This window comes from Dasypus novemcinctus, chromosome 22 (genome assembly GCF_030445035.2).
Source record: "Dasypus novemcinctus isolate mDasNov1 chromosome 22, mDasNov1.1.hap2, whole genome shotgun sequence".
In the NCBI taxonomy this organism is placed as follows: domain Eukaryota; kingdom Metazoa; phylum Chordata; class Mammalia; order Cingulata; family Dasypodidae; genus Dasypus; species Dasypus novemcinctus.
The window spans coordinates 59,110,802-59,137,495 of record NC_080694.1 but is presented as its reverse complement, the minus strand read 5'-3'; the positions used below and the strand labels follow the sequence as shown (position 1 = coordinate 59,137,495).

General features: G+C 43.3%; 2 protein-coding genes across 3 annotated transcripts; one reads left to right on the top strand and one right to left on the bottom strand.

Moving 5' to 3' along the window:
- Positions 1-15,501: 15,501 nt before the first annotated feature.
- Positions 15,502-16,029, bottom strand: H2AC6 (H2A clustered histone 6). The gene has a single exon (XM_004463503.4). It carries the CDS (start codon positions 15,955-15,957, stop codon positions 15,565-15,567), a length of 393 nt encoding a protein of 130 aa, XP_004463560.1. The 5' UTR covers positions 15,958-16,029; the 3' UTR covers positions 15,502-15,564.
- Positions 16,030-16,247: 218 nt separating this feature from the next.
- H2BC4 (H2B clustered histone 4) lies at positions 16,248-18,047 on the top strand. 2 transcript variants are annotated; one of them, XM_004463505.5, is made up of 2 exons: positions 16,248-16,681; positions 17,734-18,047. In XM_004463505.5, exon 1 carries the CDS (start codon positions 16,292-16,294, stop codon positions 16,670-16,672), a length of 381 nt encoding a protein of 126 aa, XP_004463562.1. In that variant the 5' UTR covers positions 16,248-16,291; the 3' UTR covers positions 16,673-16,681; positions 17,734-18,047. The 2 variants fall into 2 exon arrangements, with proteins under 2 accessions (XP_004463562.1, XP_004463561.1); XM_004463504.5 differs by having other exon boundaries at positions 16,249-16,681; positions 17,730-18,047.
- Positions 18,048-26,694: the final 8,647 nt, after the last annotated feature.

Genomic DNA, 26,694 nt, shown 5'->3' with positions numbered 1-26,694 from the left:
GTTATTTTAAAGATCCAATAAAATTCATCTGCTGGGGGAAAAAAAAGATCTGACATGTTCTCTTGGCATTACTTTCTGGTCATCAGACCAACAAAAGATTAGAGGATACTTTGTGAGCAAAGAGTGACAATAAGGGACATTTTTTGTCAGCTGTGGTCTCCTGATTCATCAGCTCCTCCACCCTAGGGACACTTGTGTCTTACGTTCTGATCTGCGGTAAAGATACACTGAACAAGTCACCCTTTCATGAACTCTTTATTTTTCTAGATGACCATTGTTTGAAATTTTTTGGTTGCTACAACAACTACCATGCAATGGGCTGTCTTAAACAGCAGGAATTTGTAGGGCCGCAATTTTGACACTAGGAGAAGTCCAAATCAAGGCATCATCGAGGCAGTGCTTTCTCCCAGAAGAACGTGGCACGCTGGGGTTGACTGTCAGTGACCCTTGGTCCTTGGCTTTTTTTGTGGTACGGAAGTGCACATGGCAGCTTCTCTCCACTTCTATTTTCTCTTCTGGGTTCCCCTGATTTCAGCTTCTGGTTATCTCCTACAGCTTTCTTCCTCTGTGCCTTTTAAGACCCATCCTGATTCAGTTGGGCCATACCTTGACTGAAGCAATCTCAATCAAAGGTCACATTTACAATGGATTCACCCACAGGAGTGGATTAAGTTTATGAACATGTTTTTCTGGAGTATATAGCTCCATGTCGCCACAACTATCAACATTTGTTTTCTCGCCATTGCTCTTATATGACCTCTTCAGACTTGAAACCATAATATCCCAGTATAATTTACATCAGTTACAATATAAAGTCAGAATATTGTAACATTCTTTTAAAATTCACCAGAGTATATACTATGTGCCACACACCACTCTAACCACTTTACAGATGCAATCCTCCTCATAACCCTATGTGCTATTATCACCATTTTCCAGAAGAAATAACAGAGTCACAGAGATGTCGTCAACTGTGTTGTCTTTACTCCTGGGAAGATTTTCCCAGTGACTAATTCCCGCCTTCCTTTGTAAGTTATTTCTAGTCCATGTACAAGGATATGATATTTTCATATTTATTAAGGTTTTTTTTTTTTTTTTTCAGGCACTGGGAACCAAACCTGGGACTTCCCATGTGGGAAGCAAGTGCTCAACCACTTCAGCCACATCCGCTCCCCTAAATTTATTTTTATATTCTTCCTTGATGAGGACTAGGAAGAGTTGCAAACAGTATTGTACATGAGTTGCTCAGCAAAGAACTAATGTTCATCATTTTTGTTTAGGGGCACTGAGCTTTTCCTCAACCCTTTGTCAGTGTGCAGTTAGAAAAGAGAAACCACTCTAGGGATTTCATATACAAGGAATTTAATAGAGGGAATTAGATCAACAGGTGAGGAAAGAGTGGAGAACAGGCCACCCAGAGGTAAGCAGCAGCAGGAAGTTGCCATCTCTCCTAGGACTAGGGAAACAAAGGGAGCAAGAGAGGATACTGGCACCCAGGATTTGGGGCTGGAATCCCCTGGAAAGCTGAAACAGGGTAGACTGGTAAGGCAGGAGCAGAGATCACCGAGAGAGGCTCTATCTCACGAGAGGTGATGCTAAAGAGGACCAGGCAGGCTGGAGAAGACCTAGCAAGCAAAAAGGAATGGGGAAAAATACCCTGGTCCTACCAATATCATCCACTAGTGCCTTCCATTGACCAAATCTATTGGAAATCGGAGAGCAAGGGAGCCTGGGAAGTGTGATTTCCAGTGATGGAAAGCAGGACTGAAAAATGCTGGGCTAGATCTGAGAGTAAATAGACAAATGACAGACATAGTCAGAAACTCAACCAACACATCAAACACTTTTGCAATTTCAGATACCTGAATGTGTGACCATGTACCTGGAGTCAACCAGGCCCTCTGGAAAACACACTTTTAAAGGTGCTGAATCACGAAGACAGTTTCACCTTGTTTTAAGCAGATTGCAATTAGACAACCTCTAAGCCAGCCCCATTGAGACCTGCCTCTTAGGGTTTATACCCTCTCCTTGAGTGTATGTTGTACTTAGCGACTTACCAACAAGTAGAATGTGGCAAAAGTGATGGAAAGGCACCTTTGAGATTAGGTGACAAAAAATCGTAGCTTCTGTCTTGGGCACAATCTCACGCTCACTCACATGCGAGTTCCTTCAGAAGGAAGCCAGCTGCCATGTTGTGAGCTGCCTAAAAGCCCACGGATGAGGGAAAACAAACCAGGATCTGAGAGCCTCAGTCTAACTGCCATCAGTGAACTGAACCTTCCCAACAACACGAGTGAGCTTGTGAATGGGTAGCCCCTACATAGAGCCTTGAGATGGCTGCAGTCCTGGTCAGCACCTTAACTGCAGCTTGTGAGAGATCCAGAAGACCCAACTAGCTGGAGACCAGAGCCTAGGGGTAATCTGTTATACAGCAATAGATAACTAGTACGCCCAGAGATGAACCAAACACACATGTAAGGTGAAGGTCAGGGGAAGGGGGGTGCATTGTTCTCAGTGTCTGTTAGGTGCTAAGTATGTTTTCTCCATTTAATTCTCTCATCCATCCTCTGAGGTGGGTGATCATGACTAGCTCTATTTTCCAGACAATAATAATTATTATGATAATAATGATAGCAAAAAACAACTAGTGTGTATGGAGGATTCCCTTTGTGCTTCGTGCTCCTTCTAAGGATGGGTTAACTCATTGACCCTCCCAGTAACACTATGAACAAGACTCCTTGTTTTTTAAACAAATCAAAATTATTAATACATGTTAATAAAGGATACAATCCATCTGTATTAGTCAGCCAAAGGGGTGCTGATGCAAAGTAGAGGAAATCTGTTGGCTTTTTATAAAGGATATTTATTTGGGGTAAAAGCTTACAGTTACAAGGCCCTAAAGAGTCCAACTCAAGGTTACTTCTTTACCAAATTCTGTTGCCACATGTTGAAGCAAGATGGCGGGTGACATATGCGAGGATTCAGCCTTCTTCTGCCCTCTTAAGGCTCTGTGGGTCCACCTTCATCCCATCTCAGCTGTAGGCTGGTATAAGGCTCTTCTCTCTTGCCAGAGCTCATTTCTTTCTGGGCTCAGCTTCTCTGCTCTCTTCACAAGTACAGTTGTAAACTATCAGGTGAATGGCTCATCCCTCTTCCCAGGGCCTCTGCTGTGTCTATTGAGCTCCCTTCCTCCATGTATCTTCTCTGTGTATCTACTTCTGTGTTCTCTTTGAGTGAATGTCCATTTATATAGCCCACCAAGGGGATGGAGACTGTTACACTCTACTGACATGGTCGAATCAAAGCCCTAATCTTAACATAATTTAATCAAAGACATCTCATCTGAATCTAATACAATCAAAGGTATGCCCAGAGAAACAGACCAGTTTACAAACACAATCAAATATCTTTTTTGGAATTATAAATAATATCGAACTGCTATACCATCCAACAGTGTACAGTCAATGGTATTTGGTATAATCATATAGGTGTGCATTCATCACTTTAACCATTATTAGAGCATTTCATCATCCCAATAATAAAAACAAAAAACAGATAAACAAAAAACTCTTCACCTCTCCATCTCTCTATGCTTCCTCTGCAGTACATGGTTACTATTCTGTTTGTCACTCAAGTTTATTTGTATTTGTATTTTGCAAAAACAGTCTTATGTATGAAATATTACCATATTCATATTTCACATGAGGTTTCACTATGTTACAGTTTCATGTTACTCTTTTTTTTAGTTTTTTATATATTAGTAATATATATGACCTTAGACTTTCCCTTTCAATCACTGTCATACCCATTGTATTAGTCAGCTAAAGGGGTTCTGATGCAAAGTATAAGAAATGTGTTGGTTTTTATAAAGGGTATTTATTTGGGGTAGAAGCTTACAGTTTCAAGGCCCTAAAGGGTCCAACTCAAGGCTGCTTTCTCACCAAGGCAGTTGACATGTTGGAGCAAGATGGCAGGTGGTCTCTGCCTGGTCTCTCCTTCCTTCTTGCTCTTAAGGCTCGGTGGTCCTGGCTTCTTCTGATCTCAGCTGTAGGCAGGCATAGGGCTCATTTCTTTCCAGGCTTTCTCAGCTGCTGAGCTGCAAACTATCAGGTGAATGGCTCATCAATCCCCAGGGTCTCAGGATCAAAAGTCCTCTCTTTCTCTTCTTGTGTCTTCTTGGGTGAGTGCCTGTTTATATCAGCCCACCAAGGTGGCGGGGTCTTAACCCGAGTCTTAACAGACCAGTTTACAAACATAATCCTTCTCTTTTTGGGGGTTCCTAGATAATCTCAAAAAGTTACCCCCATGTAATAGTTCTGTTAGTTACAAACACTATGATGTGCCACCATTTCTATTAATTTCAAAGATTTACAATCTTTTTTTACCAGTTCTGCACAGATTAATCGTCAGTTTTCCATTCTCTAAGTTCATCCTATTTTCTGGTGACCTATATTCTAGTTATTGGCTCCATGTGTTTACACAATATATTCAGTTCATAATATCGCAATCATATATTTGTCCATACAGTATTTGTCCTTGTGTGTCTGGCTTGCTTCATTCAACATAATGTCCTCCAGGTTCATCCATGTTGTCATATGCTTTATGACTTCATTTCTTCTTAGAGCTACATAACATTCCGTCGTGTGACTATACCAGTTTGTTTATCCATTTAGTGGTTGAAGGACTCCTGGGTTTTTAACTTTAGGCAATTATGAATAAAGCCGCTATGAACACTGGTGAGCAGATGTCTGTTCATGTCTCTACCCTCAGCTCTTCTGGGTATATGCTCAGAAGTGGTATTGCCGGCTCATGTGACAAGTCTATATTCCACCTCCTTAGGAACTGCCAAACAGTCCTCCACAGTGGCTCTGCCGTTCTGCATTCCCACTAACAGTGAATAAGTGTTTCTCTCTCCAACACTTGTAGTTTTCTGACTTTTCAGTAGTGACCATTCTAATTGGTGTGAAATGTTATCTCGTTATAGTTTTGGTTTGCATTTCCCTAATCATTAGTGATGTTAAACATTTTTTTCATGTGTTTTTTCACCATTTATATTTTTTCTTTGGACAAATGTCTGTTCAAGTCTTTTGCCCATTTTTTAATCAGGTAGTCTGCATTTTTATTGTTCAGTTACAGCATCTTTTTATAGATCATGGATACTAAACCCTTATTGGATATGTGATTTAGGAATATTTTCTCCCATTGAGTTATTTCACCTCTGCATGCCTCAGTTTTCACATCTACACAATGGGAAAGTAATAGCTCCTGCTTTATAAAGTTGTTATGAGGATTAGATAGCATGAGGTAATATTTGACAATAGTGCTTGCCACGTAGTGAGCATCATAGACTAATTAATGAAATGAGGTAGGAACGACTTCCCTCACTATCCAAATCTTCTTTGATTAACAGTGAATTTGGGCAGCAAGAAATATCGGTCTGATTCTGAGCCTCTGCTTGCATCCGAGCAGCCTGGTTCCTTGTCATGAAGCCAGAGGACCTTTCCACAGGAGCTGCCCCACTGCACAGACGGAGCCACCACAAACCTGGATCTGAGCTCATGGGTCCAGGACAGCTGAGCCCTGCCGGGGCAGCCACAGAGGGCGACTGGAGCATCTGCTTGTATTTCAGCGTGGACTCCCCAGGATGAAAACGGGAGAGATACTTTAAAAACTGCTCCTTTAAACACAGTAAAAGGACAACTCCAAGTTGTCTGAAATGATATTGCAGGGACAGATGCAGGACATTATATATCCTGACATAACCCACTGAATGGCCTGGGGGAGAGTGTAAACTAGAATGGAAACTATAATCCATGCAGTGCAGCAGGGCTCCAAAATGTGTTCACCAAATGCAATGAATGTGCCGCAATGATGAAAGAGGTTGTTGATATGGGAGAAGTGGGGAGGGGTGGGAGGTGGGGTATATGGGAACCTCTTATTTTTTTTAACGTTATATTTTTTGTGGTCTTTAAAAAAAAAAGACAAAAAAAAAAGTAAAAGGAGAGGAAAGAGAAACAGTGAAAAGAGAATGGATAATAGAAAGGGGAACATAATAGGTGATAAATGGAAAACGATTTCTCCCTCTCATTAAGAGCATTTGAGCTGATTTTAACAATGATCCACAAAGTTAGAACCCAGCCCCTTAATGAAAGCTTGTAACCACTCATCTCCACTGACTCCTTCCTCCAGCGTAATTTCACTCCTCCTAACAGGCCTTCCCACTCTCGGCTTCTGCTGACACTTTGGCGCAGTGTCGCCTGTGCCAGCAGGAACTCGCAGGTAGGTCAGCGAATGCCCAGCGCGTGTCTCTTGCCCCATAGACTCGTGTGCCGGACACGCTGAGCCTGATACTCCAGAAGGTGACCCACTCCCCGTGGTTTTCCCTTTGAGGAGAGAAAGCGTGAAGACTTGACTATGGAGAATAAACATTTTCTGTGTGGGTGCCATCTGGGAAAGCCAGCCTCTGGCTCCTGGGAACGCTGGCTGATCCTCCCACAGGGAAAGAAGCAGCCCTCCTTCCCCACTCACTGCCTGGCAACCCAGAGGATGCCCCAGGGCTCAGCTGTCCCCAGCCCTGCTTGAGTCTTCATAGCGCCTCTGCGCGTGGTACTTCTATTGGCCAGGTTGGGGGTCAGCACTGCCGCTACCACTGTCCACCAGACCACGGCCACCCTCCCACGTGGCACCTCCCTGTCTCTGGGAGAGGGAGTGGTAGGGAAGACCTCAAGGAAAAGGTGGCATTTATGCAAAGGCCCAAATGAAGTGAGGGTCTGAGGCAGGTGTGACAGTGGGAGATGCTTGTGAATCCCCAAAAGAGAAGGATTATGTTTGTAAACGAGTCTGTTCTGGGTGTGATACCTTTGATCATATCGGATTCAGCTGAGGGGGCCCTTGATTAAAATATCTTTTTAAGATTAGGACTTTGATTTGACTTGGTGGGCCGATATAAAGGGACACTCACTTACAGGACAAGACCACAGAGGAGAGAACTTTGTCATTGTTGATCCTGCCATGTGCCAGAAAGCAGGCTCAAACAGCTAAAGCCCCAGGGAGAGAGGGACCATTTGCCTGACAGCTTACAGCTGACTTGTGGAGAGAGTGAGGACTGACACGGGAAGCCCTGAGATTCGAGCCCTGTGGCAGCCTGCAGCTGAGCGAGAGGAAGCCAGAGGGGAAGGCTGAACCAGATCCACCACCATCTGGCTTCAACACGTGGCAACTGACTTTGGTGAGAAAGCAACCTTGAGCTGGACTCCTTAGAGCCTTGTAACTGCAAGTGTTTAACCCAAGTACATACCCTTTACGAGAGCTAACAGATTTCTGGCGCTTTGCCTCGGCAGCCCTTTGGCTTACTGCTACAGCAGGTATCTGCTGGAAGCGTGTCCTTAGAATCTGGAAAGAAGATACGAAATCCAAAAAGGGGTGGGGAGCCACACAGAGGCATCTGTTACAGGTGCACGTCCTAGGAAGTCCTCTGGGACTTGAGTCAACCCAGAAGTAGGGCCCATTTGGAAGGCGAGCCAGGGCCTTCCCGCTAAGAGAACAGCCCAGCAGGAGGAGGGAGGGGCAAACATGGGTGAGGGCACCCCACAGGCTGGAGCAGAGGGTGCTTAGGGTAAAGACGTTCTGGTAACTGTTTAACAACGGACTGGCCAGGATACAACATCAAGCCAAACCCTGATCTGCAGCGTTTGCCGGTTTCCGTGGTGTGAATACGGCCACTGCGGTGATTTCAGACTGGCCATGTTCCACTGAACGGAGTAGAAAGACCAGAAAGAAGGCCGCAAAAGGACATGTAGATTTCCAGCTGCAGCCCTGGGAGAAGGAAGATGCCAAGAGCGGAAAGAGAATTCCGGCTGTGGAAATGGGCAAACTGCTGATCCATTTTGCAAGCCAGCCGAGGGCCAGTTGATTGAGCACCCCGCGCCGAACTGCCTCTGAGTTGACAACCTGAAGAGACAGAGCTCAGGGGAAGCTGAGCGTCTTCCCAGCCCTGCCTCTCTGTTCTCTCCTCCCACAGGGCAGAGGTGCTTAGGGCCCTTCTGCGAGGGCCGTCCTCTTTCTTTTCTGCTAAGAACACTCAGCTTCCCACCCGGGAGGACTCCATCGCTCCCTGAAGGTGGGAGACAAGCCGAGCCTAGAGCTAAGGGGCAGAGCGTGGGGCACCCTTTGTGCCTGGAAAGGTGGCTGAGCGTCGTGGGAAGTCCCAACCCCTTTGCTGGGGCTCCCCCGCTTCTGCACCCAACGGAGACCGCCCCGCCACCGTTTCATCAGGCACCTCTGCCAGGCGGGCTTCTCCAGTTTCCTTGGGGCAAGCTGCCCACAGAAGCAGGTCGTGCCCTGACTTGACGAGGCTCAAAATCAATCCCTGTATGGAAAAAGTGTGCCAAATGTATGCTACGGACCATGATTGCTGGTAAGAGCCTGATGATATTGTCTCATAATCTGTAAGAAATGTTCCACCAGGCTGTGGAGTTGTATGGGAAATCACATCTGTATGATTGTTTTGCAAGTTCACAATATCTGTAACAACAACAACAAAAAATACATATATAAAGTTTGGGTTGGGGGCAAAATACACCAAATGTAAGATAAGGACTATAGTTGGTAGTAGTATTTTGACAATGCTCTTGCATAGTTTGTAACAAATGTTTCACAACAATGCAAAGAGTTGGGGGAGGGGTAATGTATGAGACCCCTGTGTGATGTTACGTATATTTTGTAAGTTCACAATCTTTACTATACACTTATTGTTTATGCATGTTCATGTATGAATGATATCCTTCAATAAAAAATTTAAAAAAAATCATCAATCCCTGCAGGGCAGGCCAGTGAAGCCCTCTCCTGTCTCTCTCATCTATATTTGGCAGTCTGTCTGTTGATCCATCTATCTCTCCAGTCTTGGATGAATCCTGCACCTTTACACCCGGGTTGACCGTGAGGAATGATTTCTCAGGTGCCGCCACCTCACTGGATGGGTTTGCACGGCTCTGGGAGGTGTTCTTAGCCTGCTTTCGAGGTGAGGAATCTGAGCTTCAGAGATGGCAGGTGAGTCACACTCCGGCAGGCACCTGGTAAGTGGTGGAGCTGGACAAAAAACCAGGCATTTGAGCTCGAGACCCTCCTGTCTTGCAAGAACCCTTCCCTCTGAATGTCTGTGCTCGTGTGAATTGCGTGTGTGGGTGCGGGAGTGTGGGCACACACACCAGTCACTTCTTACAAACTTCAGGCACAGGTGCTTCTTCAATCTTCTTACAGCTCTATATGTGAGATTAGGCGACTCTCCCACCAGCTTCTGGAAAATCAGGGCCAGAATCAGAACCCAGAGCAGGCCTCAGGAATGCATCGGGTATTTCTTGGGTGACCAGTTTATACCAGGTACTGTCTGGGAATTTAGGGGTGGATCAGACAGCCCTCTAACCCAGCCTCCCCCGCCCACAGGTGCCAGTGTAGCAGACATTCCTAAAACCTGACTTGCACCTGTGCAGAGGGGTTGAGTGAGCTGCAGACCAGGAGGGTGGCTGTCTTGCTCTGATGCAGGGTAGACAGGAAATAGTGATTGACCTAGGGAGGTGCCATCCTTCCTCTGTGCTCCACCTTTTATTTCCTCAAGCCAGGCTGGAATCTGGGGCATCTGCTCCTATTTTGACAGCTCCTTATTACTCTCAAAAAGGAAATGTTTTTCAGAGTCAAATAATTGGCATTTGTGTTGTTCTTTGGCTTTCCAAACAATCACAAATATGATCTTTTCTCATTCTTACAGTCCCTTAAGGCAGGTGTTACTGGAGTTTCATGAAGAAAGAGGTTTGAAATGATGAAGTTGGCTAGGGGCACCCAGATTTTAAGATGAAGAACCTCAAGTCCAACCCAAGAGTGACTTGACTTTCAGTTTACTTTCTACCATCCCAGCAGAACATGATACTAATTCCAATTTGGTTATCAGGGTTCTCATTCCAGAATCATTTATAGTAATGAAAGAGTAGACACAACCCACGTGGCTTGCGTGCCTAAACAAGAGGATGGGCTAAATAAACTATGGCACAGCCACACTGCCACACCATGGTCTGCGTACTGGAAGCTCTGCGTGTTCGTGTATGGAAAGTTCTCCAAGATACATTGTTATGGACATACATGAAATTAGTGAATACTTGGGGGTGCAGTGTGGAGGGAGTAGCTTCTTCAAACATAATTGGTTCTTTCATTTTATTTGAACCCCGGGAGTGTATTACATATTCAAAAAACCAAACACATTTTAGTAGTAAATAGAGTTCCCCCAATAATACCCTTTCTCGCCCCCGCTACCTGCCTTACCCAACACACACATATAGATACAGTAAAAATAAACCCAAAGTTTTTAATAGGAACAAATTTGCAGGTGCAGCTGCCATCAGTGAATGGATTGCAGCCGTCTGTCCATTTACCTCTGCGAGCTGGGGTGAGCAGATGTTCCAGATCCTGCTACCTCTCTGTAGTGAGCTTCTGAAACCTAAAGAAGAGAAGACACCCAAGTCAATGTACCTGGGCGCCTCCTTCTCAATTTTTCACGTAAAAAGAACTCCCAGTGGTGGGAGGATCGAACCTCCTGGAAGATGGTTCTGTTTTACTTCAGATAGGGTTACCAGATGTGGCAAATGAAAATACAAGGCCCCAAGTTAAACTTGAATTTCAGATGGAAACAACTGGTTTTATCTTTTTTTTTTGTTTTTTTTTTTAGTGTTAAGTATGTCTCATATAATATTTGGGGCATATTTATTCCAAAAACTTTTTTTTTCTTCTCACCCATAGTTTGAATTTAACTGGGCTTGCTGTATTTGATCTGGCTACAGTATCCTTTGATGCCACTTGAGAAGCTTGGACATGTACACATTAGCCCACAGAGGCCAAGAGCATCTAGTGCAGCAGTATCCAAGGAACTCTCTGTGACGATGGACATGCTCTGTAACTGTGCTGAGACACAGGAGCCACCAGCAACATGTGGCCGTGAAGCACTTGAAATGTGTCAAGTGTGACTGAGCAATTGAATTTTTAATTAAATTTAAATTTAGAATGCGGTTCATGACTCCTGGGTTGGACAGCACAGCTCTAGAGCCCATCATGTATCTCCCTCCAAATTTAGGAACTGGAGTTTAAGACCAGGTGGTGGCTTGAAATGGTTCATAACCCAGGAAAAAACTCCCAAGACCCTGCAGCTGAGACAGTGATGATTCCATCTCTGTGGAGATAAAACTTTATTGCCAAGCATGTTCATTTCTTCATTCTGAGTCTATAATGGGAATCTGCTACATAGAAGAGTGCCAAGTGCCAAGGGCAGAGAGATGAGTCAGCAGGATTCCTTAACAACCTCACCAGAGGGAAGAGAGTTTTAACTGGATAACTCCGGCATTAGAACGTGGAGTCAGTCGAGGTGCCGTTTTGCGTGGAGTGATCGTGGTCAGGGTACACAAGGCACTGCCGTGGTCAGGTATACCCATTGAGCTGTGTGACCCTTTTCTTTCCACGACTGTAAGCCCACAGCTAGGAATCAGAGCCCCAGTAGTGTGTGCATCAGAGAAAATCCTTCTATGCGGGACACCAGCCAACAAAGGGTATGAGGCCCTGAAAGGAATGAGGGGCATCGGGAACTGAGGGTTACCATGAGTCTGGAAAGGCGAGTGCAAAAAGCAGGAGAAGGTGGAATGTGGAAAACTGAAGGGGTTTACTTCCAAATGTCACTGCGGTCCTGGAGGTAGGCAGGATGAGCAGACAGTGTTCCAACAGTGGTTTTATTGTTCGAGAGAAATCCACGTAACTGTGCCCGGGGCTGCGGGAGTGCTTTCTGGGCTAAAACATCCACTTTCTGGGCCATTCACTAGATATGTGAGTGTTTGTAACAGAGAACAGAGACCAGGTCAGTAATGGAGAGAGGCAAACCACAAGGGATCTGAGGAATAAAATACACCAGGCAGTATTTTGAAGAATCTAGAGGGTGACTGATAGAAAGTAATTTGGGGTGGGAGGTGGGAAAGAGCAGACTACTTTTTTACTTAACGTTTTAACTCTTAAGTCACAAAATTAACACAGTCTCATTTTAACACTTTCTACACAGATGTTAAAGGAAAAGTTAATAATCTCTTCATTCCCTCCAATCTCACCTCCCTGAGATAAACTATGTGATGTGGTTTCTCACACACCTTACTCTATCTTCATTAGTGGTGCGTGTGATTGTTTCACTGCCTCATGGTGGTTGCAGGATGTTCTTTAGCATGGTTGTCCTCGTGTTTAAGTCAACGGTATCTTTACCAATAGTTATATACAGATAGTTTAAATGGTTTGGGGTTGTTTTTTGTTTTGCTTTTTGCCCATGACGCTATTGCAAAGGAGTCCTTACAGGGATAACTTTACAGAGTCGCTTTAATTTCTAGATGGTAGACATCCCCCTTACTGAGCATCCATTAATAACTTTTAATAGGTATTGTCAGGACAATTTCTCAAGAGTGTATGACATTGGCAGTTCTTCCTCGTCCTTAGCAGTCCTGAGTATTACTGGTTTTAACAGTTGCCTATCCTTATTTGAGAAATGGAATCTCTTTGTTGCTTTAATATGTGTAACTTAACTACTAGGAAAGTTGACAGATTTTTCCCCCCATATGTCTTGGCCATTTGCATTTAAAGAATCTAAGATAATTTTTTTAGTCATTTTATTATGTTATTTGTTTTTTTTTACTAACCTTCTGCAGGTCTTCGTAGATGGGAGTTCATTAAATTTTTGTGAATAAGGTTTTGCAAATCCTTTATCTCAATTTATTGCCTATTTTCTACTTCTATGGTGTAGTGTGATTTTTGTTGTTTCTGCTTGTTTAATAATGACACCCCCACACAAATCACAACAATAGAGATTATATAAATGGTCTCCTGAATGTCTTCTAACATTTGTGTTTTATATTTGAGCTGAGACCTGAAAGGGAAAGAAGGAGCTTGCTGAGAGTAAAGTCAGGGATGACAGGCATTTCACAGAAGGGATGAGCTTGCAGGTTAGGAGAGACCAGTGTGGTTGGAATGGAGTGATGGAGAGGAAGTCAGGGAGGGGAGAGGTCAGGCTGCGGTAAGGAGCGTGCAGAACAATTAGGAAACAACACTGCAGGTTGGGGCTTGTGGAGATGAAGGCAAGGCTTGCTCCTGCAGTTTTGGGCTAAGTAAAGGGACCTAGGGGAGTGTCATTTACTGAGCTAGGGAAGATGAGGGTGGGTAGGGTGGGGAACTCTCTGGTGTTGTTCAGTTTGTGAGGCATGTGAGGAGTTCCACGAGAATTAGTCAAGGAGGAATTTGGATCCACGCATTTGTATTTCAGAGAAGAGGTCAGGGTTGGACCTATAAAGTAAAACTGCAGTATGACAAGGTCAGGGAGACAGAGTAAAGAATGGACCAGAATCAAGCTCTAGGGTTCTAAAATTCAGAGCACAACAGGCCATTTTGTGTGAGAGATTTAATGCAAGGACGATCTGACACTGGGTGAAAGTCAGAGCCCCGCACATTCTGCTCTGGTTATCTCCAAATACAAGAAAGAATGAACATATTCACAATCTCTGCCTGGCGTTCCTAAGGTGATGAGGTTATGGTAAAGGTTTAAGCCCCACCCAAGGGGCTGACAAACACCATAGAACCGTCTCAAGCACACCTGAGACTCAGAAAAAGCTTCAGCCAGAAGCATCGCATGAGATGTTGGTTCCTTCACTGTGTGCCTCAAACTCCAGCGCAAATAAACTCCCTTAAGGTCACTCTAAGGAAGCCCAATGGAGTTCCGATATTTTAAAAATCTAACTACACTAATTCAATGCTTGAGGATTCAATTCATTTTGAAGCTGACGTGTAATGTTCTCTAATGTCTCTTGAAATTACTATGGTTACTATGGTTACTTACAGTCTCTTGAATTACAATAGCTATACTTAATCTCACTTTGAGTATTCTTGCTTTCAGAATGCCTAAGGAATCCTCAATTAAATTCCTTCTCAATAACATATATGTATTATACCTTAGCAGGAGTGCATAAGTTTAGTTATAACAGGTTCAGTAGATAAACCCTTAGAAGTTAACTAGTTATTCACGTTCTGTATATTTACATTTATATATTTTTACAGCTGGTTATAAAATTACTATACTTGTAAAAACAAACTCAAATAATACCAAAACAAAATAGGGAGTAGTGATGGATGGTGTAAAGGATATTTTGTTGCATAGACTTGGGAGTTTTGAAAAATATACTAAATGGGTGATTGTGTTAAATCGACTAGTTCTGGCTCAAAGAGCCAGATGGCAGGGCTCAGCCGCAGCTCAGTAAATCCCCGGGGAGCAACTTTTGCCCCAGCTGTCCAGGTGTCTTCACAGCGAGGCGGGGGTTTAAGCATCAACTTGAAATTTCACCAGTCCTTCCCAGGCTCTGGAGGCTAGTAGAAGATCTGGGCGGTGCCCACAGAATCTTAGGTCCTTAGGAGATTCTACCAAGCAGTCACCTAGGCGGTCACTTGTTTTTCCGACCATTTTGTGTCATCGAACTTCAGGACCCTGGAGCCGTGTCACCTTACCTGGTGCTGGGGTGGAGGGCAAGGGGTGTGGGGAGGGGAGGTGCCAAGCTGAGAGCTCAGCCGCGGAAAACAGCCTCTACTTGGGTTCAAGTCAAGGTGGGAAAAGCCTTCCTCCGGCACACGCGGACGTGAACGCTGGAAACTGGACTACTCCCCGCGGCTGTGGGCTGTCCCGGCGGGGTGCGGGCTAGCCTCGGCCTCACGGTCCACTCGCTGGCCGAGGGCGGAGCGCAGCGCCAGGACAGCCGTGCTGACTCCGAGCGCAGAGGCCCGCGCGGCTCCTGTTCCCCGGAACCAAGGCAAGTGCCCAGATGCGCAGGGGCCCGGCCCCATTCCCCGCTTGCAGGCTGCGCTGGGGACCTCAGCGCTAGGGCCTTATGATAGCCTCAGGCAGCTCACGGAGCGCGGGCGCTGGCCGTCTAGGGGCACTGGACGGCAGAGCCCACGGGCACGAGATTCCAACACTTCTCGATTCATCTAACAGATTAGAAAAGGGCCCCAACTTCACAACCTGCACAGGAGGAAGACATCGCAGTCTGCACCTGAGCCACCGCAAGAGGAGGAAATTGCGAAGGCCCCTCCCACGCCCTGCGGTTTCCAGGGACACTTAAGAGCCACTGGCACGAGCGGAGCCTGAAGCTCCCAGTCGAGCCCAGAACAGCGGGCGGCCTGAGGGCCGGAAGCCAGATGCCGCCGGGAGCAGTTTCAGCCACATCAACCCGCGGCATGGAGCCTCAGGAAATTGGAGCTGCGTGTGACAGGCCAGCCGTTTGAGTGCCCGAGCCTGGTGGAATACTATTTCATGGTATCGGCCAGAGTAGTTTACCAAAAAACCAGGCGGCTTGTGACAGCACGTAGGGCCTTTAATACTATTGTTAAACTTACCCGGTACCTTCCCTTTTTGTCTTTGTGAAAGTGTTTTTAGCTCTGCCCTGGAAAAGGTGGGGGGCTCTGAAAAGAGCCTTTGGGTTCAAATGCGTTTCCGGAAGCTGAGATGTTATCAGATCACTTGCCCTTGGCCTTGTGGTGGCTCTCGGTCTTCTTGGGCAGCAGCACGGCCTGGATGTTGGGCAGCACGCCGCCCTGCGCGATGGTCACGCGGCCCAGCAGCTTGTTGAGCTCCTCGTCGTTGCGGATGGCCAGCTGCAGGTGGCGCGGGATGATGCGCGTCTTCTTGTTGTCGCGGGCCGCGTTGCCCGCCAGCTCCAGGATCTCGGCCGTGAGGTACTCGAGCACGGCGGCCAGGTAGACCGGGGCGCCGGCGCCGACCCGCTCGGCGTAGTTGCCCTTGCGCAGCAGGCGGTGCACGCGGCCCACGGGGAACTGCAGGCCGGCCCGCGACGAGCGAGATTTGGCCTTGGCGCGCGCCTTGCCTCCTTGCTTGCCCCGTCCAGACATCACAGAAAAAAACTACGGAAAATACAACAAGAAACCTACTGACGCTGAAGATAAGGCGAGCAGAGAAGAGACTAAACACGGCGGCTTTTATAGGCATTTCCTGGGCAGTAAAGCCAACCCTGTGATTGGCTGGAAACAAGGCTCAGCCAGGTGGCGAATAGCGGAGCCGCATCTCCATACCTCATTTGCATAGTCCTGCCCAGGGATGACGGGCCCGTGGCCTGTCTCCCAATGAGCTGAGGTGCGCTCTGCATCCCTCATTTGCATGGAGCTCCTATAAGTAGCAGAAGTCCGCCTCCGTTTCCGCTGCTTGCTCGGGCTTTGGAGTTGCAAGATGCCGGAACCAGCGAAGTCGGCGCCCGCTCCGAAGAAGGGCTCCAAGAAGGCGGTGACCAAGGCGCAGAAGAAGGACGGCAAGAAGCGCAAGCGCAGCCGCAAGGAGAGCTACTCGGTCTATGTCTACAAAGTGCTCAAGCAGGTACACCCTGACACCGGCATCTCGTCCAAGGCCATGGGCATCATGAACTCCTTCGTCAACGACATCTTCGAGCGCATCGCGGGCGAGGCGTCGCGCCTGGCGCATTACAACAAGCGCTCGACCATCACGTCGCGGGAGATCCAGACGGCCGTGCGCCTGCTGCTGCCCGGGGAGCTGGCCAAGCACGCCGTGTCCGAGGGCACCAAGGCCGTCACCAAGTACACCAGCTCCAAGTAGATTTGCCAAGTAAGCGTCTCGACATCTAACCCCAAAGGCTCTTTTAAGAGCCACCCACTTATCCACAAAGAGAGCTGTGATCAGACATATGCCATTCGGTGCCGTTTAACCTATATCTTAGCGGTGGCTCGGTATAAAGGTAAGGGGGAAGTATTATATCTTTAAGTCAGAAGCGTAGAAATCTGTAGGTTTCTCTAGAGAGTAAGACGATGCAGAGCTAGTGCTGTACCACCCTGTCCTTTCTAGGGGCAGGTAAACGCTTCCAGGTGTACGTATGAACGTAAAGATGTGCCAGGTGTTGGTTCAAGTTTCCTTTAGCCCTAGGTAGTTGGGTTAAAACCTGCTGTTTCGAGTCTGCACTGCTGACCGCTCTTTATAGTTTTCAGGGGTAAAGGTCATGCTTAACTTGCACAGTGGTTCTCAACTTTGATTAGACGTTGCATCACGTGACAAATTTTTTAAAGAAAGTTAGGTTGTGGGTTTCTTTGCTTCCTGCTAGAATTTGGTGTGCTCTGAGAATGGAAATCCTCAGAGCTTCCAGAGGTGGCTTATAATAGGCTTGAGAAGCCCTGGGTTTGGATTAACCAGTTCAACCTCAGGGCTGGGTTTACTTGAGAGTCCTCCACTGGAGGCTGAAATGAAGGCAAGGTCTAGGCCCTGGGTTGGGGGAGGAAAAGGGCAGCCATTAGACTTGAAATAATGACAGGCCTTCAACCAGAGAGCCCGTTTTCTACTAACTGGGCTGGGAAATTTCCGCATTTAAACATTCCTGGAGGAATATTTTAAGATCAGAGTAGGAGCACTTATCTGGTATGAGACATCATCCAGTAAGTCCAGGACACGTTTATTAGACGTAGGAGTGGAGTTTGCTTTCCCGGTTAAAAACAAGGGGCTGTACTGCAAAGAAAATGTTAAAATTTTTAAAATATTTTAAGACAAAATACAATGCGACTCAGATTCTATCAAATGATGTAATAAGAACCTATGATTTTATGTCTTTCGTTCTCTTTGACACACATGACGAGTATAATGCACTAAAGCCTGTCTTTCGTGCCAGGCAGGTTCCATTTGATCACCGCTCTGCAGTCACAGGCTTCTGGCTTGGATGAGTTACCTGTGAAGCTGATGAGCAATGGTGCAGCCCTGGCCTAATTAAGGGAGAAGTGCCTCTGCAGGAGCTTGGCAGAAGCTTGTCACAGAGTTTCTCAGACAAACCCTTGTAAGGTTTCCCAGAGTTCTTCATCTGAAATTGCTTTTCTATGCCTCTACTGGACCTGCTCAAGAACCCAAAGCTCAATCCAGCCTGACCTCTCTCCTAACTGCAAACTCAGCAGTATACCCCTCAAATGTATAAATAAAATTCACTGTGTCCAGGCTTCTGGCTGCAGGTTGCTTTTTTTGCATAATTCCTCCCCACTTTCCTCTTTTTTTTTCATAAATGCTGGTTTTGCCTTTGAAAGAATTTGATTGTTCTCTCTTTGCTAAACAAGCAAGCAGCAGGCTAATATTAACTTTTTGGTCATTGCTGAAGATTCTACGAAAACATTGTCTACCCTGAGCTACCACAGGAACCAACAAACATTTGGCCTGAAAGTGCCCTTTGTCGAAGCCTGGGTCTTTTTGAGTTTACTGCTTAGTTTCCCTGTCTCCCCTAATTCTGATTCTGATAGTGCTTGATCGATTGGGTAACCATTGGTAACATGTGGTCGAAACTGAGTTCTGGTTTTGTGTCAGATCATTAAGTGATTAAGGGGCACAGAAAAGGCAATCTGAATCTCGTTCATTTGTTCATTTTTGTTTTAGTCATTTATGTATGAGGATTCAGAGACTGGCATTTGAGAACACAAGGTCAAGGCCTTGGTGTAGTTTTTCTTCTGGCCTTTGATGGCGTCTGCTCTTTGGTGTTTTGTGTTTGTGTGCTGGGGGTTCCTGCAACTGTAAAAATCCTTCCTTCTCAAAACTCTTTTCTGTGTGTTTACTCATTATGGGTCCAAATAGTTACTATTATCTTGCAAAAATGGCATTCCTGTATCAAAAATGATATAAAATGGCCTCTTCTAATAACTTTTGAGTTTAATAAAAGTAATTAAGCCTTACAGGAATCTCAGGATAAGCAGGAAATCGAATCCCCAGCATACACTGGCCTGACCCTTAATTGCTATGCCTGAGCCACTCAAGTTTGATTGAGCAATTCCAAATCCATGTCCCTTCAGGCACTTTAATTAAGATTTGAGGGAAGGGATAGGAAATATGTGACTATAGATCTGATTATTGAGTCAAAAAAAAAAAAAAGGTTTCCAATAACCATATGAAACAAAGACTTAATGTTTCCCTAGACTGTTTATTGTGAGGAATATGGCACTGGAAATAAGAATTTTCTGCCAAACTCAGAAGGGGATTACAGAATGACTCAGATTCTCAGCAGTGCTATTCCCTGAGGCCTCTTTGGTCTTCATTTACATGCCTTAGTTTTTCCAACTGATCAACATACTTAATAGACACCTGTGGTTCTGTTTCTACTTACCTTAAATTCTGCTCTGTTATCACAATTAGCTCCTCTAATTTATACAAGAATTGAGAACATTTCTGTTTTATGAATGTGAAATAATTTTGAACAAATTGTCTACCTCAGGAACAATAACATTATGATGCAAAATAAAAATTTAATTGACTTATATAAAAACAAATAAACCTAATAAAATCCAAAATTTTCTAAAAATAATAAAAACTTTCCTTATGTTTAAAAGTGAGGGAAAACGGACTTGGCCCAGTGGTTAGGGCGTCCGTCTACCTCATGGGAGGTCCGCGGTTCAAACCCCGGGCCTCCTTGACCCGTGTGCAGCTGGCCCATGCACAGTGCTGATGCGCGCAAGGAGTGCCCTGCCACGCAGGGGTGTCCCCCGCGTGAGAGCCCCACGCGCAAGGAGTGCGCCCCGTAAGGAGAATCGCCCAGTGTGAAGGAAAGTGCAGCCTGCCCAGGAATGGCTCCGCCCACACTTCCCCTGCCGCTGATGACAACAGAAGCGGACAAAGAAACAAAGACGCAGCAAATAGACACAGAGAACAGACAACCAGGGGAGGGGGGGAATTAAATAAATAATAAATAAATCTTAAAAAAAATAAAAAAATAAAAAATAAAAGTGCAGTCTCTTTAAGCTGTAACTCAGGAAGAAAAGAAAAGCCGAACGTGAGTTTAATTAATGGTCTTAGTTACTAAGTTACATGAAACACAAAACAGAACTCTGATATTTTTAAACAACTTTGAAATTTCAATACCTTATATGTAATTTTTCAGGAAAATCACTTAATATTTCTAATCAAGATAGATTTTTGGATGAAACTGCTGGTTAATCATTTTGCTTTAAAAGTGGTTTGTCTTTTTCTTTATTGTCATAATGTAAAAATACTGTTACCATAGTACTCTAGTTTATACAAGTCTAGGGTCATTTTTTCTAAAACATCCTAATTAATTTGCATTTACTTAATTTCTCTTAAGATTTAGATGTGCTAACAATGCTTTATAATTATAAAATTGTACATTTTCAACTAAATTAAATCATAATGGAAAGTGCCATTTGAAAATGGACTTAATTTTATGATGCTCACATCGTAAGGACTCAGTGTGTCAGTTTAAATTCTGAATTCATGATCCATAGATAACATCGAGGCCTTGGATGAGTATTAAATTGAGTAAATTAATGCCTAATCTTTAGATAGGCATCTAAACCAGCTGGATCGATGCAGGGCTCTTTACCAAGGATAGACTGAGCATGGATTAATAAACTAGAGAAGAGGATGCTTTTGGAGAATGGTAATATAGATAGGCTTTTTTTGGCCGCTTTAAACTTGTAAAAGGGATAGTAATGTGTACTTTACTTGTGGGCCAAGAGGGCTGGCAGGACCCAGGTGATTTCCACTTTCCCCTGAGAGGGAACAGAATTGCCTCCTGTCGTTAACACAAACAGCTCTGACTGGAGCAGGTCCTGTTAGCACAGAGACACACAAACATGCCTGCAAGACAAAAACTGCATTTCATCTGTTTATTTATTAAGGAGGTTGTTACTGGTTGTAGAATACAGTAAACTTAATTTAATATGTATTGTTTTATTTATACTGAAGTGTAAAAGCTTACATTTATCATTCTATGATGATTCATTTATTTGTGTATATCTAAATATATGCACATAAAGGTTTACTAGGATTGGTTATAAAACAGAAAACGCTACAATGAAGAGGAAAATCCAGTACTCAAAATGGAACTTTAAAAATACTGTGCCTGTGTCACGTTTTGTCTTTTTTTAACCAAAGTACTTCACTTCAGAAGGAGCTTGCTACAGTAGTGCCAACTATAACTCATATACTCAACAAATGCATGCTACAATCACTTTGTGCTGTGTTTTAAATATTGTCACTCTTAAATAAGCTTGCAACCATTTTCTTGCTTTTTATACCCATGATTTATACTCAAATCTTAATGTAAAAACCAGTTTTTTCTCAACTTTGTTCGCTACCCCAAATGCAAGCTGTACTTTCAAAATAATAAAACTGTCAAGATGTCTTTTACACCAAAAAAAATCAACTCTGGGGTTTCCTACAGAGCCATTGGGTTTGCTGATTTTTGCATATCAGCTGTAAAATCGTTATATAACTCTTAAATGTTCCAATCTAAATCCAGCTGCCTCACCTTCCTGTCCTAATAAGGGTAAGAACCAGGATTTTCTAACAGCTATTCTCATGCTAAAGTTGTATCACTCTGGTTTGTGTTCAACTCAATTTACAATCTTGAGATCGTATTATTTGGAAATGGATTGTATTTGAGGAAGAGCCATCAAAGTATGCTTTCAAAATATTCTGTAACCAATAGCCTTGACTACTTAATATCTCAGATAGGAAACTGTCACATTGCCAGAGGTTAAGAGCTGACATATATTTATCATAGATATGCCTTGGGGGAGGTGGGGCGGTATTCATTACTTTGGCTCATTTGAAAACAAAGGACTCTTTTAACTTGTTTAGACAGCTTGATCAATAATGGGGGCAAAAATAAATAAATTTTTAAAAAAGGAAAATTACTCATGAGACCAGGAGAAACTAAAACCTCTCAGCAGTTAAAATTAAAGCCTGTGGGGATGGGGTGGGGTGGGGAATTAAAGCCTATGCTAAAAAAAATAGAAAATGTCCTTACTGCTGTGCAAACAGATAGACCTTAACAGTTTAGTTGCCATTAATCCTATAATGATAGTTGTCTATAATAATGTCTAAATTAGAAAAATTAGATCAACTACAAAGGTCCGCTGAACAGAAAAGTCATTGACTATCTCAAATCTCTCATATTGCTTAGTGTTGCCCAACTTATCTCCCCCCAAAAACTCATACAACAAAAAATAATCCCAACAACAAGGGTGAATTAGTTCAAATGTTTAAAAACATATTGATTAGTTAAGAGATTTCACAGGTGACAGAATCTTGCCTTATCTATAATTATTGTAAAATAGAAAACAAAATGTTGGGCAGTGCTTCAACCTCCACTTTAAGGACTACAACATTAACAAATCAATATCATGTAATTGCTTCAGAGTATATGGATTTTGTTTTCCCACCTGAGAATATCCTTCATACTTTTAAATGATTTTTTTCCTTTTTCTTTTCATTTATTTTTTTAAACATTTCTTTGTCTTTATTTTTTTAACGATACTTTAAAAAAAAATGAGGTCCCCATATACCCCCCACCCCCTCTTAAAAGATTTTTAAAAAATGAGATTATAGGTAAGATACTTAAAAAAATCTACAGAAACGTATTCTTGTTAGAATAATCTTCATTATTCACATTATCCCAAAATGCTAAGAAAGTAAAACAAGATAGATTAAAATAAAAATTGCTCAAAAGAGCTTAAAATTTTTGCATCAAAATTTTACTCCTAACAAAAATAACAATGTATAGTCAACACCTAAAAATTCCCATAAATTCTCGCATTTGATATTATACCAAGAGATGCATGAGACTTGACTTTTCTTCTCTTGACATGTTTCACCTTGGTCCATCTGATATTGTCAGATAGTAGCAGTAATGCCAACTATAACTCAAATACTCAACAAATGCAAGCTACATTTCAAAAAAATAAACATCACCAGACACACCTCTACATAATACACAAATAAAGACTAAGTATATTTTAAAAATCTCTATTTAGCAAAAGCCAACTTTACAACTATCCTTGCAAGGGCCACTTCTAGTCCACTCACCTGCTAATACCGTTCTTCAGTTTCAGGACAGGTGAATATGTGCTGTCCAGGGTAAACACATTTGGAATCGCACTAAGGATATATACTTCCATTGGAAGTCCAATCCTGAGACTCATTAAGGCATCCAGAATTCTGGAAGGAGGAAGCTCTTTGTCCTAATATTCTAACAGATCAAGATGCAATCCAGTGTAGAAAGCTTCTTCCTCTGTTATCCTGTTTAACTTCTCATTGTCTCTTTCCAATGATGGAATTTGAGATCTGGCCTTCCAAATACTATGGGAAACAATCTGAACCCCTGCCCCCCCGGTTATATTTTATTAAGAGCCTGACATGCTAAATTTTTTTGCATGTTTTCAAGGTTTATACATTTCTAAAAAGGACTTCTATACCTTGACTAAAAGTTCTCAAACAAGAATGTGGGTTAACTACTGGGTATATACCCAGAAGAACTGAGAACGGTGACACGAACAGACATCTGCACACCGATGTTCATAGCAACATTACTCACGATTGCCAAAAGTTGGAAACAAGCCAGGTGTCCATCAACAGATGAATGGATAAACAAACTGGTCTACTCACACGATGGAATATTATGCAGCTGTAAGAAGAAATGAAGTCATGAAGCATATGACAACATGGATGAACCTGGAGGACATTATGCTGAGTGAATCAAACCAGACACAAAAGGACACATACTGTATGATTGCATTACTATGAACCAAATCTATTGTGTAACATATTGTATGATTCACAAAAAATAATAGCAATTTATAGGTATCCAGTATATTTAATTAAGAACTGTATATTTGTATTCAACTGTGCTTTTTTTAAGTTTATAATTGTTTATATTTTCAGTTATTAAATGTACAAAATAAAGTTAAAAAAAAAGAATGTGGGTTACATAATTTAGTTCTAACTGTGGATCAAATTAGACTTGAAACAATCTATTAGGAAAAAATGCCACCTGTTCTGTTTAAAGTTAACCAAACTGGTCTTTGAGTTCTTTTCTTCTAGTTAAAACAAACCAATTAAAAACTTAGAGACAGTGTGAATTTGAAATATTTCTTATATTATTTGTGATTGTCCTCATAACTTTTTTGGCCTCCTCTTCCTCTGTTTAATATTCATTTGGCTATACATTGTTACCTAGTCATTGTCAAGAAGAATCTAAAACCCACATGATTAAACCCATTCCTTTATGAGGTTCTTTTGACCAAACTGGGGGAGTTGAGAAACTGTGATGTGGGAAATAGTGAAAACAGGGCCTACCTACCATGGAAGTGCTGATGGAAGATGCAGGGTCTTAGGCAGTGGCAGCCTATCGCAAATGCTCTACAGTCTAAAGTGTTTCTAGACAACCCCTATTCTTCTCTTTGAAAGTTCTTGGTTTACATAAACTGTCTGGACTGAACACTTTGCTTCCAAAAATCATGATACATGATAAAAAGTTCCCTGAACAGTCTGCAGGGTTTTTTCTTCCTCTTATATAAATCATCTTTTCAGCCTTTGTTGGGTGAGATCAATCTACTCATTGATAAACCCTCCACGTAAGTAAACAGTATGCTAATAACTGTCTGAATTATAGTTTGATACAACCACTGTGAGGTGAGTCTGTAGGATGCAATTACCGATTTCACGTAGCTGGGCAGTGATGAAATAGCAAATACAAAACATTGGTTCCAGACCTGGTATCTTGACGGTAGAATGGCCGAGCTGCATTGCTCCATCGTGACAAAGTGGAGCCTCTGGAGAAACTTCAGGTTTGCCCCTGCCCAGCCATTAATTAGATTTGTGACTTTGAGGCAAGTCATTGAATCTCTCTGTGCCTCGGGGTCCTCATTTATTCCTTGAGGATGAAGAAGGCAGCACTCACTGTCTAGAAGTTTGTGCACATTAAAGGCCTGTAATGTAAAACACTGAGAGTGTTTGGCACATAGTTGCTATCTGCTGCTGCTTGACAAATTTCACTTAAAACTTTCCTTGTTACCCCTGAAAGGACTTTGAGGAAGGCCTTGGTAGAAGCTGGCCTTTAATGAACATTGGGAATTTCACAAATGATGTAATAGAGCAAGAACAGGAATGGTGTTTCCTTTGCCCAACAGGTTAAGAGAAAAAATATGTTTTTCATGCCTACATAATTAGCTCTCAAGTCATATTCTTAAGGACATAAAGAATGACTACCATTTATCTTGAATCTTCCATGTTTTTGAAGGAAGCGAATATTCAGCACTTTGCTGGACAATTAACAGGCATTAAAAATTAGTTAGCTTTTCTAAACTTCCAGCCTGGGCAATCCAGATGACTAAGCATAAAAATAAAATGAGCAGAGTGCACAGCCCGCTGTGCCCTTTCCTGCAAGGCATTCTAGGCTCTAACTAAATTCATTCAACTCTGAAAATAAGCATGTATCCTCTGGTATTATGGGTTCATTATAAACCAGGGGGAAAAAGGAGTAAGTCTACAGAATGAGTTATTTTCTTAGCACCCCCCTCAATTCTTAGGGAGAAAAAAAAATGAGACTTCGGTTGGCTCACTTAAAACTTAACGGAGCCCTATCATCCAGTAAGCAGTTGGCAGACTACTGAGACACATCTGCTTCATCATGCTACAGATGCTCATGTACTGGATGGAGCAGCAGAAATGCTAGGCTCTGTCTCATATTTGAGGAGACAGAGCTACACTGAGAAGGCAACTCTGAGGCAACACTTTGGCTCCATCACTTATTGCCCTGGGTTTATCCTCTTGTTCGCCCACAATGTGATAATGGGATTCCAAACCAATAAAAACAAATCTTCGTTCTCACTTTTCTTCTGTCTTTTATTTAATTTTCCTCTGTGTGGCAGTTTGATAATATTAATGAATTCCAAGAAGAGATACTATGTTTTTTAAGCTGGTCCATTCCTCTGGGCTTGATACCTTTGAACTGATTTAAATTCAAAGTCTTTACATTTACTTGATTAAATCAAGATTAGGGCTTTGATTCGGCCTTGTCACTAAGGCATGCAGGGCTGAGTCCCTGCGCCCGTGGTGGACCATATAAATAAATGGGCACTCACTCAAGAACACAGAAGCAGATATGCAAGAAAAAGAGGAAGGGAACTCCATAGACATCCTGCGGAAAAGGATCCTGCGGCCCGGGAGAGAGATGAGCCATTTACCTGATAGTTTACAGCTGACTTTGTGAACAGACCACAGCAGGTGAGCCTGGAAAGAAACGAGCCCTCCGGCCTAGAGCTGAGATTGGACAAAGCTGGGACCATGGAGCGTTAAGGGAGAGAGGAAGGCTGAACCCTCACAGACATCACCCACCATCTTGCTTCAACATAAGGCAACAGACTTTGAGTGAGGAAGTACCTCTTATGGTACCTTGACTTGAACTTTTCATGGCCTGGTAACTGTAAGCTTCTACCCCACATAAATACCCTTTAAAAAAGCCCACAGATTTCTGATATTTTGCCTCAGCACCCCTTTGGCTAATACACTCTGCTTTCTTTTCTTTTTTTTTTTCTGCACTATTATTAGCCTAAACTCAGTTATAGGACAGTATCCAAAAATACTGACAATTAAAATGTTCCCTGTTTTAGGGTGTTAAAAGCTGCTGGGAGCAAGATACCAGAAATATGTTGGCTTTTATAATGGGAATTTATTATGTGAAACACTCACAGTTCCAAGGCTGGGAAATATGTCCAAGTAAAGGCATCTGGGAAGTAATCTCCCTGAAAGTCGGTTGATGGCAATCCTGGACTCCTGCCACGTGGCGAGGGATGGTGGCTGCTCTG